Source organism: Schistocerca piceifrons, chromosome 7, assembly GCF_021461385.2.
Source record: "Schistocerca piceifrons isolate TAMUIC-IGC-003096 chromosome 7, iqSchPice1.1, whole genome shotgun sequence".
Taxonomy (NCBI): Eukaryota; Metazoa; Arthropoda; class Insecta; order Orthoptera; family Acrididae; genus Schistocerca; species Schistocerca piceifrons.
The window spans coordinates 192,901,764-192,922,973 of NC_060144.1; the positions used below are offsets into that span (position 1 = coordinate 192,901,764).

The following is a 21,210-nucleotide window of genomic DNA, read 5'->3' on the forward strand; positions in this document are numbered from 1 at the left end:
TCATTTGTCTCAGTGATAGTCGACCCAAGGTACTTGAAGTCTCTCACCCTTTCAAACTCCCTGTGGGCTATCCTGAGATTTGTGCGGTTTTGTTGGTTGGTCATTGCCATATACTTGGTCTTTTCGATGTTGACTGTCAGGCCAAGTTCCCTTGCACCTTTCTGCAGTTGTTGATAGGCTTCACCTAGCACAGCAGTGTTTCGTGCGAGTAATGCCACATCATCAGCATACGCTAGATACTGCAGTGAAAGATTTAAGAAGGTTCATCCTTTATTTAACTCTGACTGACTTATGACTTTTTCTAGGCAAAGGTTGAATAGCAAAGAGGAGATATTGTCACCCTGTCTAAGTCCCTTCTTCACTTCCACTTCTCTGGAGATTTCGCCCTGTATTTTTACTTTACAGTTGGTTTCGCTGAGGGTCATCATAGAAAGTTTAATGAGCTTCTTAGGTATTTCAGCCTCTTCCACTACATTCTTCAATGCCACTCTCCAGATGCTATCATAGGCTTGTTTAAAGTCGATATAAAGCTGGTGTATGTTAATTTGATGTTCATAACATTTTTCAAGTAGTATGCACTATGTGAATATCTGGTCAGTTGTTGACCTATTTCTTCTAAAGCCACTCTGATAGTCTCCAACTCTCTCTTCCGCATATGGAGTAAGCCTGCTGGTTAGAATCTTGGAGAAAACTTTATATGTAGTATTTAGTAGGGAGATTCCTCGATAGTTCTGGCAGTTTAAGTTATCTCCTTTTTTATGTATGGGGCACATTATAGCTGTTTTCCACTCCTTTGGCATGCTCTCCTCTTGCCAGATATTCAGTTTTATTTTATGAATTGTTTCCCACAGCGTTTCCCCACCATACTTGAGAAGTTTGGCCAGGATCTGATCTTCTCCAGGTGCCTTAACCCTTCTACTTCTGGGTTCAGTAACTCTTGGAAGTATTCTGCCCACCTGTGAAGTATTTTATAACTCTCCCCTATCAAATCCCCTTCTTTGTTCCTACACATATTTGTTCTGGGTTGGAACCTGGTCTTTCCTTCTTTAATCTTTCGGTACATTTCACGACTCTGCTTCTCTTCTCCTAGCTGTTCAATTTCTTCCAGTTTTTCTTTTCTAGTGCTCTTTTCTTCTGTCTGCAGACCCTCTTTGCTATATGGCACTTTTCATTATATTCATTCAGATTTGCTTGAGTTGTTCTCTGCAGTAATTTCATTTGTGCTATATTATGTTCCTCAATTCATCTCATACATTCTTTGTCAAACCAATCTTCTTTTCTTTAAGCCCATTCATGTCCTAAAACCTCTCCAGCTGCCTCGAGGATTGCAGTCTTACATCGTTTCCACATTACTTCTGTATGTTCATTTGACGTGTCGGTCTCCTTCTTAATCCTCTCTTCTATTTTCATCTGATATGCTCTCTGTATTTCTTCTAACTTCAGTTTCTTTATGTCAGACTTCTCAAGTTCAACCCATGCCATCTGGATCCTTCCCTCCAGTAGCAACTTTTCTGAACTACTTGAACAGGACTTTTTCTTGCAATGCATCCTTCACTCCTGATTGACTGCTTAATTGAGAAGGGTGATATCATCAGTCCCACAGTTCCAAAGTGAGTCACAGAAGAAAGAGGGTCTGCGAAAAGTGGATTGATCCAATAAGAGGAGTCAAATTATAAAATAATGATCATTAAACACACACAGTAAAGGAATAAAAGGCGAGACCAAAACTAAAAACTGGAAAAAAGGGGGGCCATCATGGGGTCACAGACCGAGAAGACTGTAAAAGATGTCCCGACCACAACCAACCTGCCCCTGCTCCAAGACTAATGTAGAACCTTATGTCTGGAAATAAAAACCACTTTCATGGAGGAAACTGAGGACCAGTTCAGCCATCTGTGGATCGTCTGCTAATATTAAATTTAAGGAATCGGGAAGACTATACTTAACATGAAGGGCCAAAAGAAAGGGACATTCCACCAATATGTGAAATATTGTCAGTCTGGCTCCACAACAACATTGTGGGGATGAGTCGTTACATAGGAGGAAACAATGGTAACCAATGCATAAATAGCATAAAACAGTGGACTCCTCCCGAGAGGAGTGGCAGGGAGAGCACTAAACTGCAGTAGACTCCTTGATTGTGTGGAGTTTATTCCTATGAATAGTAGTGCTCCAGATGGCGTTCCACTTTTGGTCAAAGAGAGATTCGACACAGATCTGCACATCCACAGTTGGAATCATGAAAGCAAATGTGGGGTAACTTTCTGCTTCCCTAGCCAAACGGTCAGTCAGTTCATTCCCTGGGATGCCCATATGACTTGAGACCCACAGAATGATGACTGAACAGGTGGCATGCTCAAGGGCATGGAGCAGGTCATGGATAGTAGAGACCAAAGGATGACGAGAGTAGCATCAGTCGATAGCCTGCACGCTGCTCATGGAATCTGAACAAATTAAAACACTGTGGAGGGAAGCCTGAGAAACAAAAAGGAGGTCCCCATGAATGGCTAGTAGCTTTGCTGTGAACACACTACATGATCCCGGCAATAAATGGTGTTCAAAGCCAGTAGAAAACATGAAAGCGTATCCCACCTTATCGATTGTCTTAGAACCATCAGTGTAAAAGATGGTGGCATCCTGGAACTCTGCAAGGACGGCACATATAAGATGCTGGTAAACCGTAGGAACCACAGAGAGCTGAGGGGACATCAGTGCCAGCAGCATGAAGAATAGCGGCAGAGATGCCTTGCATGACTACATCGATGGAATTCGACAGGGAGGAGTCAAAGTTACAGCACACATATATAAAGGCCAATTGGCCCTGCAGAATGCCCAATGTGGGGGGCTTGTCTGCCTGGTGGCAACAGGGGAATGATAGAATCACCAGACACTGTCACAAAGGTCATCATGTGATGACCAATGTAGGGAAGCCACAATGGCAGGGCAGGAGATTGTGACATCGATAGCAGAGAAGGTGCCATGAGCTGCACTGAAGTGGGTAGGGGAACCATCATTGAGGAGACACAAATCAAGGTCAGTGATAAGTTGGTCAATTCGGATACCCCTACCCATTGAAGTGACACTCCCCCACAGTGGATGGGGGCACTGAAGTCCCCAAGGAGGAGAAATGGGGGTGGGAGTTGCTGGATTAAGGGAGACAGTGCAACATAAGGAAGTGGTCTACCTGGAGCGAGGTAGACATTGCGAATGGTGATTGCCGGAGTCGTTTGCACTCGAACCACTATCGCTTCCAAGTTGGTACATAGGGGGATCCAGTCACAAATAACATCAGAGCAAACCAAAGTGCAGACCCCACCAGATGCTACCGTAGGGCTAGCATGGTTCTGACAGAATGCCTGATAGCCATGACATGTTTGAGAGTGGGCATCATGGAAATGCGTTTCTTGAAGAACAAGACAAAATGCAGAATAGGAGGAGACAAGACATTGCATTTCCAATAGGTGACATTAGTATCCATTGCAGTTCCACTGGATGATCGTGTGGTGCGAGTCCAAGGTAGACAAGGAGAAGCCGAGGGGGAGGTCAGGCCACTTGGAGGTCAGTAGTCGTCACCGACAAGGAGTGGGTGACATCCATAAATAAGATGTCAGGTTGCGAGGGGGGGGGGGGGGGGGGAGATGGTGCCGGGGGTGCTTTGTCTTGGGATTTATGTTTCTTCTTCTTCTCTTTCTGAGGTGGAAGAGGGCAGGGCACAGGGGGAACAGAGGCTTCTGCAAGATCTGGAACTGAATGAGAACGGGCGACCTTGGGGCGCTGACTCAGCCTCATGGCCGAGTGACAGTAAGAGTCTTCTGGCCTGAGAGACACTGGGGAGAGGGGTCCCAGGAGGGAGCCCGATCACCGGCAGATGCCGAAGAAGGGGGGCACTTCTTCAGCCAGGGAGGGGAAGCAGCTCCCTGACGGGAGGTTGTGGGGAGACAGGAATGGGGCTGGGGTAAGGATGAGGGAGGAGGAAGAAATGAAGTAACAGAAGAAAACGTTGAAGACAGTGACACTGGATGGAGTCTCTCATACTTTGGCAAGCCTCAGCATATGACAGGCGATCCAGGGACTTGTATTCTTGGATCTTCTTTTCTCTCTTGTAAGTCGGGGGTGGCCACATTCACCATAAAAAGGGTCCGCCATACAGCCGGAAGACATATGCCCAAAACGCAAGCCCTGAAAGCATCGCATTGGTTGAGGGACGTATGGCTTTATGTCACATCTGTAGCTCATAACCTTGATCTTCTCTTGGAGGGTATCCCTCTCAAAAGCCAGAATGAAGGCACCAATATCAGTGCGGTTGTCTTTGTGACCCTTTGCACACGTCTAAAAAAATGAATGCCACGCCAATCCGGATTAGTCTGGAGCTCCTCATGTTTGCAGGACAAGGTCCCTACGATAAATTATTCCCTGGACCATATTCAGAGATTGGTGAGGAGTGATAGACACTAGAACATTTCCAAGACAATCACAAGCATGAAGGGCTGCAGATTAGGCGGCGGAAGAAGCTTTGATCAACAGGGAGCCCGACTGCATCTACACTAAGAGACTTCTCTTCACCAAACTTGTCCTCGATATTTTCCACGAAAAACAATGGTTTTGTGGCGGTGTATGTGTCCCCATCCATCCTAGTACAGACGAGGTAATGGGGAAAGGGTTTCATCCCAAGACGGCAGGGCCTGGCCTGTCTCCCATGGTGTAGCCAGGAAAGGGAAGGTTGCCGGGTCACACGAAGCAGCATTCAATGATCCTTCACCATTTAAAGAGTCAGCCATATGAGAATGGCCAGATTTTTGCAGCTTGATACACTTCATGCTCTGAGCATCCGCCCTGAGACCACCCACTCCGACCAGGCGCTCTCCCCATGGGTGCCACCCAGCCACAGCAAGCGTCTTCTGGCATGGCGGCTGTTGTTGGGAGTTCCGATGCTCTAAGTCGATAAGCAACCACTCTTTAGCATACAGGGGGAGGGAACAGCTCAGGTATCAGTAGTGTGATCCCTGCATTGTCAGGGGGCTCAGCCATACGGGTACATAACAGCCCCACCACACGGACTGGTGACGTAACAGGGCAGAAAGGAGATACCGTGGGGAAAGGAGAGGGGAAGGAAGGGAGAAGAGGAATCCACACCATAGATGCTAGGAAGGGAGTTCTTCCCCATACGGATCACACTAAAAACAGGAAATTTTGAAGTGGAGGTCAAACCTCAAGTGGGGACCTAAACGCCAAAAAAGATGAGAGAACAGGCAAAAGGAACAAAATTGCAACCAATACAGGAAACCAGGTGGATAGCCAGGTTGACATAAATTAGAACACTGAGATAGGGGAAGGCAGTGGCAATGGGGAAGGAGCGAGGATATGGAGGGAGGGCAGGATGAAGGAAATGCAGCCAGGGAAGGAAGAATTGGCTGAAATAGCTCAGTGCCCCATGTGCGCCACGCACACACTCACGGAAGAACTGTGAGCCCCCTAGGGGGATCCTTCGCTCCTGTAATCCTCCTAGCCTCAATCTCTGCCTACCCCCTGCACCTACATCCTCTACCCAAAGTCTCCTCCTCCCCATGCCCTGCATCTCCTCCCAATTCACTTCTTCATGTCATTGTAATCTTGTGCAGCACAAACTCACTGGCTCCAGTGCCTGTGTGTGGCATCTCTATCTTGTACACCTGGGTCATTCCACATGAAGTGTGCTAGGGCTCCCAGCTCAACCATCTTCAATTTTGAACAGTATGTACCTGAGGGCCCTACATGAACGTATGCAAAGTCTCAGACTCACCTGTAACTTGGTTGAGGTGCTAGAGCCACTTTCATGAAGACCATTTTTACAAAGACCGAAAAGTCGCGAAGAAATCTTCAAGTTTGGCATTCCACTATTCCTAATGTAAAAGAGATAGACTCTTGCTTCTGGGTATAGTGGTACAAATTTTTGTGCTCTACACACAAATGATGGAAGTAGAGTTCAGAAAGCAATGCATTGGTATAATCTCAGTTCAAAGTGGACAAGAAAACATGTCACGGGAAATTTGTCGCATACTTTAATGAGGCATAAGTAGTGGAGAAAGTGCGCTATGGACCTGGTCGTTTGCCAAACTACTGTCTGGGTGCTCAGTACATCACAAATTTGGGCCTGGATTGTGTGTTTAATTCCTGTGCTACCATCCTGTAAACTTTATAAAAAAAACATGAATGTATCAAAATATACCCATGTTCAAAGTAATTCTCAAAACGGACATCTACCACATTACATTCATTAACACCACAACAGAGCACATTTCATTCTATTAGAAAAACTTGTTTTCATTTTGGTGTGTCTTTGGGTAAGGTGCAAAAATTGCGCCTAAACTACTGAAATTTTTTGTAATTTGACAAAAATCCTTGCGTTGGTCCATGGTCGTTATGCCACTACCAATCTCAGTGACTAGTAGCCCGATCGCCAAGGGGCCATGCCCAATAGCCATGCTAGGTCAGCCACGGGTGCATTTCGTTACTGCATGTTCCCAAGCCTGAAAGTGGGTATCTAGCAGATTCCCAAGCCTGAATGTGGGTATCCAACAGGTTCCCAAGCCTTGTTTGAGTCTGTTTGTGGTTCCCAAGCCATAAAAGCAGATTCCTTCAGTTGTTAAATGCTTTAAATTTGTTGCTGATGTCCAAAACTATTGCTTCCGGCAAGCTTTATTGCCACCCCATCATTGAAGCAGCTAGAACTGGTATGACTGCAATTATCTGTTGCCACGCAGTCTTAGGTGCCATGCCACGGTTCATGCAGCTTCCCCCCATTGGAGATTCGAGTCCTCCCTCAGGTGTGTGTGTGTGTGTGTGTGTGTGTGTGTGTGTGTGTGTGTGTGTGTGTGTGTGTGTGTTTTGTCCTTAGTGTAAGTTAGTTTTTAAGTTAAAGTAGTGGTTAAGCCAGGGACCGATGACACCCAGCAGTTTGGTCCCATAAGTAATGAAAAAAATTATTTGTTGTTCTGGAATCCAGCATATGTCTCTTCTAGCTGGCCAGTGAAATGACTGAGCAGCTCCATGAGGATGCATGAAATTGATCAAGGCATCTTTTTCTTCAGATGAAAGTTCACAGATATTTCCTATCCACCATAAACGTAAGCGACATACTGGCCAGGCTGTAGTTCAGTAATGGCAACATGTTTAGTAGCAACTTTAGCATATCGGTTAACATTTTCTATAGAGGACAATGTATCATTTGATACTCTATGAATCTGAAGTCGCTTTTCATCAATTGGCACAGAATGGTAATGGTCTCTTGCACCAGACACTGTACATCCACCCTCAAAACGTTTTTCTTGATCAATTTTTCCATCTTCAATAATTTCTTTTCTAATAGAGATCAATTCAATGCCATGCACATTTTTTGCCAATATTCAAACAGATCACTTGGTGTTAAAGATTTGGATGTCAATTGGGTGCTGAAGGCTATGCTGCTCAACACTTAACTGTGCCCCCAATTCCATCACATGGGATTTCCTATAGCTTGTTCCAAAAAAAATTCCATTCTGCAGTAATGCGAAAATCTTTTTATGATGGCAAAGATTTAGGAAGCTCTTGAAATTTTTGTACTGTGCAGCAGAACCATCACTAAAATAATGAATATGCTTAATTTCTTTAAAAATGCACTTCAGGGACTTGATGAAGTATGTTAAAAACACATGCACTGCAACTGTGTCATGACAGAGGCAACCACTGATTATGCAGCAGCTGATGCGTTTTAAGTCTTCATTATCTTTTCAGTAAATTACAAATGGATGTATTGTAGCTTGACTATTTTCCCAGTGGAATCCTTGAACTGCGTCTTGGACAATGAAGAAGTAATTTTCAACAAAATCCATTCATGTAATCAATTCTCCTGGTTTGAGGCCTTCTTTAGTGAACTGCAAATGCTTGCTCTGATACTTTGCAGTGTAGTGGCGAGTAGAAAGGGCCAAAAGTTTTGTAACTTAATAGTTCAATGAATTCTTCAACGTCATTTCTCTGGTTTCAAGTGTATCTCCGTCAGTGTGAGTCCATTGTTTGAACTGAATTTTATCCTCAGAATCAATATCTACAAAAGCACTTCCCAAATATTCCCTTAGAGCTTCTGTTTCTGGACATACTTCATAGTGATGAAACATGCAATCCTTTGTTTCCAAATTACAGACAATTTTGTTCAGTAATATTTTGTAATCTTCTTTTATTGGGCTATGTGCCAACATTAGTTTTAAATTTTCCCATATTGTGCAGTCACAAACTGAATGTGAACCAGCTGGGCCTACTGTCAAAGACCATTTTGGCCTTAATTCACAAAATTGGGAAAATCCAATTTACAGTCCATTTTTTATTGCAATACGCAACAAACATTTCTTTTAAGTTGCTCAGTAATTTTTGTTTTTGAACCCTTTCTCCATCAATCCAAACAGTAAAATAGTCCTCATTTCCTGGACAAATCCGACTAAACTCTTCATCACAAAAATGTTCATTGACTCTTGCCTTCACAGCCTCAGAAAGCTTTTTTCCACATTTATCTTTGGGCTTTATCAATATTCCCTGTTAATCTTTTAACTTTCTAGTCTTCCTTACCATTCTTTCTGAAATACTAAATTCTTCCATAGTCTTTTTGATAGACCAACTTTGAGGAACTAAGGTCAAAATTTGATTTTTCTCATTGATTTGATATATGTAATTTGTCTTTCAATTCTTGGATCAGCTGACTGTATTCTGAACAAGTCAAGCATTGCTTGCTTGTGGATGGTTGCTCCAGTTCACTGGGATCAAGTCCTCCCACTTCTGCAATTTTCTTAATAACTGAACCTTCAACTTCATGTATTTTGGGCTTTGCATATCCTTTTGTATCCCTTGCACCAATTTGTTGAAATTTTAGTGGTGATATTCCAACAGCTGTTAAGCTCATATTCAAATTGTGAACATCATTTGTCTCACCATCTTCATCTGACTGAGATGTTAACTTCCATTTGTGAATATTTCAGTGTATCAAATTCTTTTCTACAGGAAGGCCACATTTTTCGGACATGGTTTAATATCAGACACAGTTATCCTTTTTAGTAGGTCAGCAGTTTCTATGTTGATTGAGAGCAAGCTTTTTCGTGCAGTAAGGTATCTCTTACCAAATGGGTTGCAGCAAATTCAAATCTTTGTAGGAGTAAAGCTTCATGATGGACGCGTAGCTGAACATTTTCAGTAGAGTGTAAACCACTCCATCTAGTAAATAAATCTTGTTGTTCTAAGGAAAGTTCCTTTGCAGCTTTTAGTCCTTTTTAGGCACTGTATGTCATTAAATGGTATGGGGAATCAGTCTTTCAAAAACTGCATCATTAACTTGATCTTATTTTTCCATTTTAACAGCAACTTGATATGCTTCGGGTACTAAAATCAAATTGTCAAGTCCTAAATAAAGAAAAGAAATAAAATTAATAAGCATTCATCTTCACAAAAATTATGTATCAGTCTCTAGTACAGTTAAATTTAGCAATGAACCAGTCACAAACAGGTTTAAAATCACCAAATATTAAGCAAAATGAATAATTAAACACTGCAGACATAATCAACAAAATTTCAAATTTAAGGTGCAATTTTTGCACCTTACCCAAAGAGAGACAAAAATGAAAATATGTTTTTCTAGTAGAATGAAATGTGCTCTGTTGAATGGTGTTAATGAATGTAGTGTGGTAGGTGTCCATTTTGAGACACACGACTTTGAATGCAGTTATATTTTGATACATTCATGTTTTTTAGGAAATTTACAGGATGGTAGCACAGTAATTAAATACATAAGCCAAGCCCAAATTTGTGATATACTAAACACCCAGACGGACAATAGTTTGGCAAAAAAACCAGGTCCTTTAGCACACTTTCTCCACTACTTATGCCTCATTAAAGCATGGGACAAATTTCTCATAACATGATTTGTTGCCCACTTTGAACTGAAATTATGCCAAATGCATTGCTTTCTGAACTCTACTTCCATCATTTGTTTGAAGAGCACAAAAACTTGTATCACTATACCCAGAAGCAAGAGTCTAGCTCTTTTACATTAGAAGGTCAAACTTGAAGATTTCTTCGAGACTTTTCGGTCTCGATAAAAGTGGTCTTCACAGAAGTGTCTCTAGTACCTCATCCAAGTTACAGGTGAGCCTGAAACTTTGCACAAGTTCATGTAGGACCCTCAGGTACATACTGTACAAATTTCATTATAGTTGATGACGACTGAGCTGGATGCATCTTCTAAACTGGGACACTTCACATGGAATGACCCACCTGTTGCCTCTTCCTCTTGCATGCCTATCCCACACATCTGCTGCCTCTCTCCAAGCCTTAAGTTTCTCCTCCCCAACCCTTCCTCCCACAACTTTTTTCCCCTCAACCCACCCCAGTAGAAACAAGTTGTCGAACTGTAATTGAGTGTTCAAGCCAGAATGATGTAGCACCACAGAGGGGTGTGTGTGTACGTGTACATACTCTACATTGTTAAAGGATTCATTCAAAACCTAGCAAAGTTTTCATTCATTTTTTGGTGCCTGTCACTGACTCAATGCTTCTATCAGGCGAGTTGTCTCCCCAGCTCCTAAATTATGAGCGTGTGCTGAAAAGTAAAGCACACATGCTTGTAAAACATGTAAAAAGCAATTAAGAAGATCAGGCATAAAGTTTATTAACGTATAATTTTTAAGCTTCAAAATCATATATTTATTTTTCAACATATTCATTGTTGGGACTAACATATTTCTCCCAACATGTAACAAGTTTTTTTCATTCCATCACTGAAAATTCTTCAGACTTTTCTCGAATCCAAGACTTGACAGCTGCCTTCATCTCGTCATCTGAAATGTAATGATTACCCTTGAGCTCTCTCTTGGAGGAAAAAAATAAAAATCACGAGATGTGTTTTTTTCTTCTTTTTTTGGGGGGGGGGGGGGGGGGGAGATTGGAGAGTGTGGAATCGGTTCAATCTTCAGGTTTCACAGAGCCTCATCAGTAGCATGTGAGATGTGTGGATCTGAGCATTATCAAGTTGCAAGGTTATTGGTGCCAAGCTACCTCTAGCAAGACAAACTCGACTTTTTAGAGTCTCTATGTACTGAGGAGAATTTACCATTGCCTCTCATACTAGACAATGTTACATAAACTCTGTGAGCCTGTCTTTTCTCTTCTTGGTCATAATGATGTACCCATGACTCCTCCCCTATCACAATACTCGAAAGGAGGCCATCTCCTTCGTCACAGTAACACTGCAAAAGTTGCTCACTGTTTTCCAATCAATGCTGTTTTTTTTTTTCGTGTGAGAGACAGCATGGTACCCATTGTGCACAAATTTTACAATATCCTAATTGTTCAATAATGAAACTGACACGTTCCTTGAATATTCCAATATGGTTTTCACTACACTTTTGAGTGATTTGCTAGTCATTTTGAATCAAATTGTTGATGAGTTTACAATGTTTATTGTCTGTAGAAGTGATGGACATCCACTGCAAGTTTCGTAAACATTTATGGTTTTCCCAGGTCTGCAATACAGATTTTTACTACCCACTGATTTACAGTAGACCTATCAACAGTATTGTCACCATAAACAGCCTTCAAACAATGATGAACCTCACTAGGAGTCAATTTTTCAGCAGTTAAACATTCAAACAGTTTGCTTTTTAACACACATCTCCATACTTCCGCAATTCAAAATACACTGGATGAACGCAATTCATTCGAATTGTGCATATGTATATATGGAGAAGTTACCGTTCACATGCTACTTGGCACATTTCTCAAGGTCATTTAGGTCACGTTCTACAAAGCAAGTGTGCATTACTTTTCAGCCTACTCCCATATTTACATTGCCTTTTAACATAGACATACAAAATTCCACCATATAGATAAGCCTGCAAGTAAAGAATAATAATAGTCTATAAAAGTAGAAGAACATTTTTTTAAACATATTGGAACTAATGACATACAGTGAATAAGAAATGTTAATTGTATTAAAAAAATCTTTATTATTTTGAAAATGTGAAGAATATTAAATCTCAATTTCTGTCACTGAGATACATTCAATTTTTTTGACTGTGTATATACACTGTAAGGCAACAATAAGTGTGTGCAAGTTCTGTGTCCTGTTAACAATCAAATTATTCTGAAAGTCTTTTTGAGATGACCAAGACAGGCAGTTTATGTCAAGTTTAAGCAATCTTAGGAGGGGGAGGAGGAATTATAGATACAGATTTAGGGGGAGGTGGAGGTACTGGATTGAAAACAGGAGGAGCAGGGGGCATCCCCGGCGGAGGCACGAGATTTCGAGGTGGCGGCGGCGGCTGAACGACTGGTGGAGGAGGTGGGACTGGAGGTGGCACTAAGTTGGGAGGTGGGTGCACAGCAAGCATCCCCACACCCACTCCAGACACTGGGGGCGGTGGGCCTGGCACAGCAGGCACTGGGACTTTAGCCACCGGCTTTTGCTCATTTTTAAATGCAAACTGCAAAAAGAACTGTTTTGTGTCTTTATTCCAGTGTGTCCAGAATTTTCCCTCTGTCTTTTCCACTTCACGGCTTGGGACCTGTAAAAGACAAGAGAAAGTGTGATGATTGTAGCAATATTATATTTTTTTTTATAAAATACTAGACACACTCGTTCTCTCTTACTGAAATGTGCAGGAGTGAAGGCTAATTGTGACTTAGTACGGAAGTCGAGTACACTATCTTGCTGTTGTAAAGTAGCAGAGACAAGGCGAAATGACCGACTGTCATGATTAAATGGCATTCAATGAAGCTGCGCTTTGTTAGAGTGTGGAGGGTGTAAGACAAAATTTAAGTGATGCAGTGTATACAATTGCAAATATGTTTATTACAAGAGAAGTGATGTCTAAGTGTACACTTCAGATCAAAAACATACAAATGTTTTCTAATGCAAACAGTGTGGTTGTATTCTTGTTTATTCCATCTCCACCATAAGAATATGTATGTGACGTGTCAAACGTTGTGTTCCTGAAATCAAAAAGCACAACATTTGTGCATCCTTTTGGTCATGGCAAGTAGCTCTAACTTTTTTGAAGACTGTTGTAAATTTATTTTCATAATTAATCCCCATTTAGAGAATGCACGTCATCCTCATGTCATGATTTTTGTACTGTCACCACAGACTTGATAATGCCTTGCAAATGTAGACAGTCACTGAATAGACATCATATAATACAATAAACTTAAAGCTCACACACACAGACACACACACACACACACACACACACACACACACACACAGACAGACAGACAGACAGACAGAGACACACACACACACACACACACACACACACACACACACACACACACACACATCTATATAAATGTGTGCATAAACAAAACAACATTTGCTGCTAACCAGTCAGTCACTGTACTGGTATGCAATTATTATCTAGTCCTGTGGTTGTATCTGTAGCAGCAATGCCAAGTCTGCAATTATACTCATGTACTTGTTCTCCTCTGTATGTGGGATGTGTGTGATTGTTGTCAGGTACAAACTCGGTTAAACAGACAGCAGCAGTGACTTGTGAGTCGAATCACTCAGCACACGAAAATGGCAAGTTTGGAGACGATGTTATGCTGCTTGCTGGCACGTTTAAAGCTAGTACACGAAGCTCATTTCTGATCCCTACCCCCCCGCCCATATAAAAAAAACAAAACACAGTGGGAAGTATCCAGATAACCCGGACGGTGTAACACTGTGCCAAGATGTGCTGGCCGTGCACCAAGGCATGTTTAGCCACAGGGTGATCCTCATTACCAACAAACACTGTCTGCCTGTATCCATTCATGCGAATGGACAGTTTGTTGCTGGTCATTCCCACATAGAAAGCTTCACAGTGTAGGCAGGTCAGTTGGTAAATCACGTGGGTGCTTTCACACGTGGCTCTGCCTTTGATCGTGTACACCTTCCGGGTTACAGGACTGGAGTAAGTGATGGGAGGGTGCATGGGACAGGTTTTACACCGGATCAACACCTTCAACCCATTACATGCAGTCTCCCATTCTTCATCAAAGACACCAACCACTTTCTCGAATGCCTGGAATCCTTACCCAGTCTGTTACTCCTGGAAACCATCCTTGTAACCATTGATGCCACTTCCTTATACACAAATATTCCGCACGTCCAGGGCCTCACTGTGATGGAGCACTTCCTTTCACGCCGATCACCTGCCACCCTACCTAAAACCTCTATCCTCATTACCTTAGCCAGCTTCATCCTGACCCACAACTTCTTCACTTTTGAAGGCCAGACATACCAACAATTAAAGGGAACAGCCATGGGTACCAGGATGGCCCCCTCGTATGCCAACCTATTCATGGGTCGCTTAGAGGAAGCCTTCTTGGTTACCCAGGCCTGCCAACCCAATGTTTGGTACAGATTTATTGATGATATCTTCATGATCTGGACTCACAGTGAAGAAGAACTCCAGAATTTCCTCTCCAACCTCAACTCCTTTGGTTCCATCAGATTCACCTGGTCCTACTCCAAATCCCATGCCACTTTCCTTGACGTTGACCTCCATCTGTCCAATGGCCAGCTTCACACGTCCGTCCACATCAAACCCACCAACAAGCAACAGTACCTCCATTATGACAGCTGCCACCCATTCCATATCAAACGGTCCCTTCCCTACAGCCTAGGTCTTCGTGGCAAACGAATCTGCTCCAGTCCGGAATCCCTGAACCATTACACCAACAACCTGACAACAGCTTTCGCATCCCGCAACTACCCTCCCGACCTGGTACAGAAGCAAATAACCAGAGCCACTTCCTTATCCCCTCAAACCCAGAACCTCCCACAGAAGAACCACAAAAGTGCCCCACTTGTGACAGGATACTTTCCGGGACTGGATCAGACTCTGAATGTGGCTCTCCAGCAGGGATACGACTTCCTCAAATCCTGCCCTGAAATGAGATCCATCCTTCATGAAATCCTCCCCACTCCACCAAGAGTGTCTTTCTGCCGTCCACCTAACCTTCGTAACCTCTTAGTTCATCCCTATGAAATCCCCAAACCACCTTCCCTACCCTCTGGCTCCTACCCTTGTAACCGCCCCCAGTGTAAAACCTGTCCCATGCACCCTCCCACCTCCACCTACTCCAGTACTGTAACCCGGAAGGTGTACACGATCAAAGGCAGAGCCACGTGTGAAGGCACCCACATGATTTACCAACTGACCTGCCTACACTGTGAAGCTTTCTATGTGGAAATGACCAGCAACAAACTGTCCATTCACATGAATGGACACAGGCAGACAGTGTTTGTTGGTAATGAGGATCATCCTGTGGCTAAACATGCCTTGGTGCACGGCCAGCACATTTTGGCACAGTGTTACACCGTCTGGGTTATCTGGATACTTCCCACTAACACCAACCTGTCAGAACTCCGGAGATGGGAACTTGCCCTTCAGTATATCCTCTCTTCTCGTTATCCGCCAGGCCTCAACCTCCGCTAATTTCAAGTTGCTGCCGCTCATACCTCACCTGTCTTTCAACAACATCTTTGCCTCTTTACTTCTGCCTCACTGACATCACTGCCCAAACTCCTTGCCTTTACAAATGTCTGCTTGTGTCTGTGTATGTGCGGATGGATGTGTGTGTGTGTGTGTGTGTGTGTGTGTGTGTGTGCGCGCGAGTGTATACCTGTCCTTTTTTCCCCCTAAGGTAAGTCTTTCCACTCCCGGGATTGGAATGACTCCTTACCCTCTCCCTTAAAACCCACATCCTTTCGTCTTTCCCTCTCCTTCCCTCTTTCCTGATGAGGCAACAGTTTGTTGCGAAAGCTTGAATTTCATGTGTATGTTTGTGTTTGTTTGTGTGTCTATCGACCTGCCAGCACTTTCGTTCAGTAAGTCACATCATCTGTGTTTTTAGATATATTTTCCCCTAAGTGAATTGACGAAAGCAAGAGATACAAAATTTGTTGTATTTTGAGTTTAATTCTTGTAAATAATTTGTCAGTTTCCAGGTAGTAATGCATATGTAAAGCAGTGGGATTTAAAATCGGACATGTACCATCTGACTTGCAGCACATAATTGCTACTAACATTGGAAGTACACAAAAATCACAACACACCTATTGTGGTCTCCTAGGATGATTGTTGCGGCTTCTGGCACTTATATCTTCTCCGCAGTTGAATATGTCACTGTGACTATTCTACCCATGTTAAATGTTGTCTAGATATTTCTTGTTATATGTCGCATTAAAAGAAAATATGTTTGAGACTATTATGGAAAGTATGTTCCTTTTCAAAAGTAATCTGTGATTCTCTCTTTTAATAAGAAAACATTAAGTACTGTTTCTTTTGTCTCCTTTGTGAAAGGTTTCCTAATAGAAGACACTATGGTTATTTTATATTTTACAATGAAACATGGCTTTGTGTTGGTATAACCTAATGAAGTTCCATTATCTGACAATGCACTGTGAAATTTTGTCCAACCATGCAGTGTGGAATTCCTTTGTTATCTGCAACCTTAAGCATATACACAGATTATGAAAATTAAATATTAAAATGCACACGAACGTAAAATGTCATACCTTAAATGCTATTGTTTCATATGGTTCAGCTGCAAATAGAAGATATTGCCACTTTCTGTCTGGAGGTTCAACCTTCTGTTCATATGCAGACATGAAACGATGCCGAGGAAGAACACCTTCTGCAATTTCAGGATAATCTATTTGAAACAGTAAACTCTGCTGCCCTGTTTCGGGATCCCGTTGCTTTGTCACACGGTAACCAGGACGACCAATCTTCACAAACTTCTTGGGTTCAACTCTTGGTTTTTCAGGTGCAGGCTAGAACATTGTGTACAAATACTATTAATTTCTGTTTCACTTTTCCTGCTACACATATCTTTCTCAAAACCTGAAAAATCAAAGAAAAGCAGAAAAGTAAGAATAGAGAGACACTAATCATACACTAAGAGAGAGGCACACTGGTTACAGGCATTATAATTTGGCAACTGAGAACTTCTAAGCACCATATTGCCAAGCTTTGAATAAAAGAGAGAATGATCATTATTTTGACATAGTGTAAGTTTAAAGAGAGTATTTTATTAAGTACTACTTGCTGGTTTCAAGCAAGTGCTCATTCTCGTGTGCACAAATGGATGTTGACATATCATTCTTGTAAATAATAATAAAATCATATGACAAGCACAGTTATGTATAGAATGTGATTTTTGTTATACACATTGATTCAGCTGCTCTAGTGCTGGGTTTTATGCAACATGCACCATCTTCAAATACCATGAATAAGAAATTCTTTCACTAGCTACACCCAAACTGTTAGTCCTACAGAAAAAGTGAACAGGACCTTTTTGTAGGATATTTATTGTAGTTTTTGCTAGAGGCTATGGTTTTTGAATTAAAAAAAAAAAAAAAAAAACCCCACACATTTTTCTCGAATAACTCAACAGTGGCCTTCTGCGAAAACGCATCCCAGAACAAAATTTAACTACATTAACTTTCCTACAAAAAGGTCCTATCCAATTCTTCGATAGGACTAACAGTTTTCACATAGCAGTGAGAGAATATGAAAATCTAGAGCATGTTTTTGAAGGCATTGCCGGTTGCATAAAACCGATTGGTAAGGGCACCTGACTCGCTCCGTATACAGTAAGTGTTATAAGTTTCAAATAATAGCATGAAACAACACGAGCTTACAACATACACTACTCATTTCATAACTTCAATTTTAAGATCAAACTGCATGACAACTTGCAATGCAAAACAAACAAAACCTTTGTAACAGTGTATACATTACCATAAAGAAGGCGAAACCTACAAAAATGCAACTAGTATTTTACATTAGAATATACAGATCTCTGTGTTTTACTGCTGAATAGAATAAATATAATGGAGCTAACACTAATGCAAAATATGAATGGTGTCTCTCAGCTTCATTAGCAGATAATGGAGGGATAGAAAAGAGGAAGTGGAGCAGAATGACAGTTTAGTAGGACTGTCACTCTTTATCACTGGTTTAAGAAACCGACACAGAAAAGTATATCATCATCATCTTCATATCTTTGTTTCCCCTACTATGCCATATATTGCCTGTTGTGGGCCCCCTCTTTTCTTTTGCCTGGTGTGACATCTTTCTCACTCTGACTTTCAATTTTAAAACTTGCTAATCACTCTGGATCCATTCTCTGCAGGTGTTTCTTCCATCTTCAGTTTTCTTAGCACTTTTCTTGTACACCACCCACTTGTTTTTTTCCCCTCTAATGACCTTATTTCTGATTCTGTTGGTACTTTATATCCTTTAGTAGCTACTAAAAATCTCATTTCAGCATTGCAATTTATTTTTCTTGTTTCTTATTTAAATTCCATCACCCACTTTCACACAGCAATGTTAGGAGAGCAACAATTTCATAACAATTTCTTTCTTTCTTTCTTTTTGTTTTAGCTTTTGTGCGCTTGTTCATTGTTCTATATAACACATTATGCTTGTTTACTTTATTCATAGCCATAACGCAAATAACAACCAAAGTAATTAAAATAAGGTATCTGGCAGTAAATCCAAAACTTAGGGGTAGTACATTTAATGTATCTAGGTTATTTGGTACTATATTTGCTGCAACTAATTAGTCAAAGGTTAGTATATAATACACCACAGAAATCCAGCTGCAACTGACTAGTAGGTTATGTACTGCCACTGCTACTTTTTGGCATAACTGAGTAAACATCACTGCAGCAGCTAATGCAAGAGGCCATGGAAACGTGTCAGGTCAGAGCTGGTCAGACACAGTTCCAACAGGAGCTACCTGGTGACATGGCGAGTAGTGTCTCCAAAGCATTGGGCTGATCACCAGAAGCTGCAACTGAGCGGAAGCACCAGAGGTGCACCAATACAGCAGAAAGGCAGAGCCACAGTGTCCTGGGTGACCTAGTTGCTTCACATCTGAGCTGTGGTATGTCATGACTTACTTGACAGACACCGATGCTGTAGCAAAGCAAGAACACACGAAGTTAGTATATACACTCATCAATCTTAGTCAAATGTATCATAGTCTGCCAGTCACCAGTTCTGAGGGAAGACCTTGATCAACAAATCACAACCTACGGACTCTGCCGCAGCTATCTGCGGCGCTGCTGCTTTTGCCAAGTCTGATGCAGTGAAGTTGGTGCCCTCCTTCCAACTGTCAGGCCACTTGGGGACCTACTATGGCTGCTGCTGACCTCCTATCCCGTGAGACTGTTTGGGCCCAGGGCCAGGTAGCCACCATCACTTGGGCAGGCAAACATGTTGCTGTATACCTCTGTCCATGTGGGCAGACCCTGATGCTACTATAAGCCATCTTGTCCATGCTGGATAGTCTTTAATCTGCAGTGTGGGCAAACTGCTTGTTGTCCCTGCTGCAGTCAGCATCCCTGTGGGGTAGCTGTCATCATCACTCTACATCTACATTTATATTCCACAAGCCACCCAACGGTGTGGGGCGGAGGGCACTTTACATGCCACTGTCATTGCCTCCCTTTCCGGTTCCAGTCACGTATGGCTCACGGGAAGAACGACTGCTGGAAAGCCTCTGTGCGCGCTCTAATCTCTCTAATTTTGCATTCATGATCTCCTCGTAAGGTATAAGTAGGGGGAAGCAATACATTTGATACCTCATCCAGAGACACACCTTCTCGAAACCTGGACAGCAAGCTACACTGCGATGCAGAGCGCCTCTCTTGCGGAGTCTGCCACTGGAGTTTGCTAAACATCTTCGTAACACTATCACGCTTACCAAATAACCCTGTGACGAAACGCCCCGCTCTTCTTTGGATCTTCTCTATCTCCTCCGCAACCCAACCTGGTAAGGATCCCACACTGATGAGCAATACTCAAGTATAGGTCGAACGAGTGTTTTGTAAGCCACCTCCTTTATTGATGGACTACATTTTCTAAGGACTCTCCCAATGAATCTCAACCTGGTACCTGCCTTACCAACAATTTATATTATATGATCATTCCACTTCAAATCGTTCCGCACACATACTCCCAGATATTTTACAGAAGTAACTGCTACCAGTGTTTATTCCACTATCATATAAAGGATCCTTCTTTCTATGTATTCGCAATACGTTGCATTTGTCTATGTTAAGGGTCAGTTGCCACTCCCTGCACCAAGTGCCTATCCGCTGCAGATCTTCCTGCATTTCGCTACAATTTTCTAATGCTGCAACTTCTCTGTATACTACAGTATCAACCACGAAAAGCCGCGTAACAGTGCCGACTGTCACACCTCTTCAACACTGGCATCCACACACCATTACATTGCTATCCTGTGCAGAGTGATGATTACCATCTTCCTGATACTAACAACTCATTTCCACCATCCACTGTAGTGGATGTCACTCCTAGCCATTCTAATTGGTATCAGACACGGAACTGATGACTACACTTGCCCCTGTTTACTGCCTGAAGAGGAATATTACCTGCCAAATAACTGCATTGTATAAAAGTAGAAAAATCAGTAATGCTAGAATCACTTCAATACTGATAAAGATGTAAAACTCTCTTTACTATGCTGTTTTTCATATCATTCGGCTACAGAGATTTAAGGAAACCATGAAAAACCTGTGTGGTCTTTACTGTATAGACCACAGCAATGAAAAACCTAAATGGTGATATGAAAAACAGACTTAAATCCCATTTTTTTCTGATAAATTGGCCAGTTATGTCCCAGTGTACATCTTGCTACAATTTATTTTCAGACTATATGAGAATTTAATTCCTATTTTATTTCTCTTCTTTTTGGAACCTAAAAATTTTTGCCACCTGCAGAAAGGGAAACAGGTGTGTAACACTGTTCCAACACAATTTTCATTCATGAAAGGCAATTTCTGAAGCACTATTCTGACATTTTCAGACGGATAAAAAATGAATACTATACACTTCATAAGTAATTCATGAAACTCAGTTTGAACAAAAATCAAAGATGCTTGCTCATTATTATAAGCTCTGTGACAGAAAGAACTATCACCAGTTAAATCATAAGATATTGGAAGAAAATGACATACGACCTTTAGTCATTAAGTGACTGACTAATTACGTTGTTTTATTTGTTATATTTTTACCCACAGTCACCTGATCACTTCACAATGCCATACCGTGGCATACTGAATGTTGATTGTTTTGTAAAAATATGAAAAATTAAATAGTGAGAAAAAGTCATTGCTAAAAACTCTAAATAGGT

The 21,210-nt window shown here is 41.9% G+C and overlaps 1 protein-coding gene across 1 annotated transcript in view; it reads right to left on the reverse strand.

The window, feature by feature from the left end:
* Positions 1–11,979: 11,979 nt before the first annotated feature.
* Positions 11,980–21,210, reverse strand: part of LOC124804982 (splicing factor 3A subunit 2) — a 36,232-nt gene continuing 27,001 nt past the window's right edge. Inside the window, exons 4-5 of the mRNA XM_047265373.1 lie at positions 16,559–16,816; positions 11,980–12,557 (exon numbers count right to left, since the gene is read on the reverse strand). Coding sequence (XP_047121329.1) covers positions 12,183–12,557; positions 16,559–16,816 — 633 coding nt within the window. The 3' untranslated portion in view covers positions 11,980–12,182. The remainder of the gene's footprint in view (positions 12,558–16,558; positions 16,817–21,210) is intronic.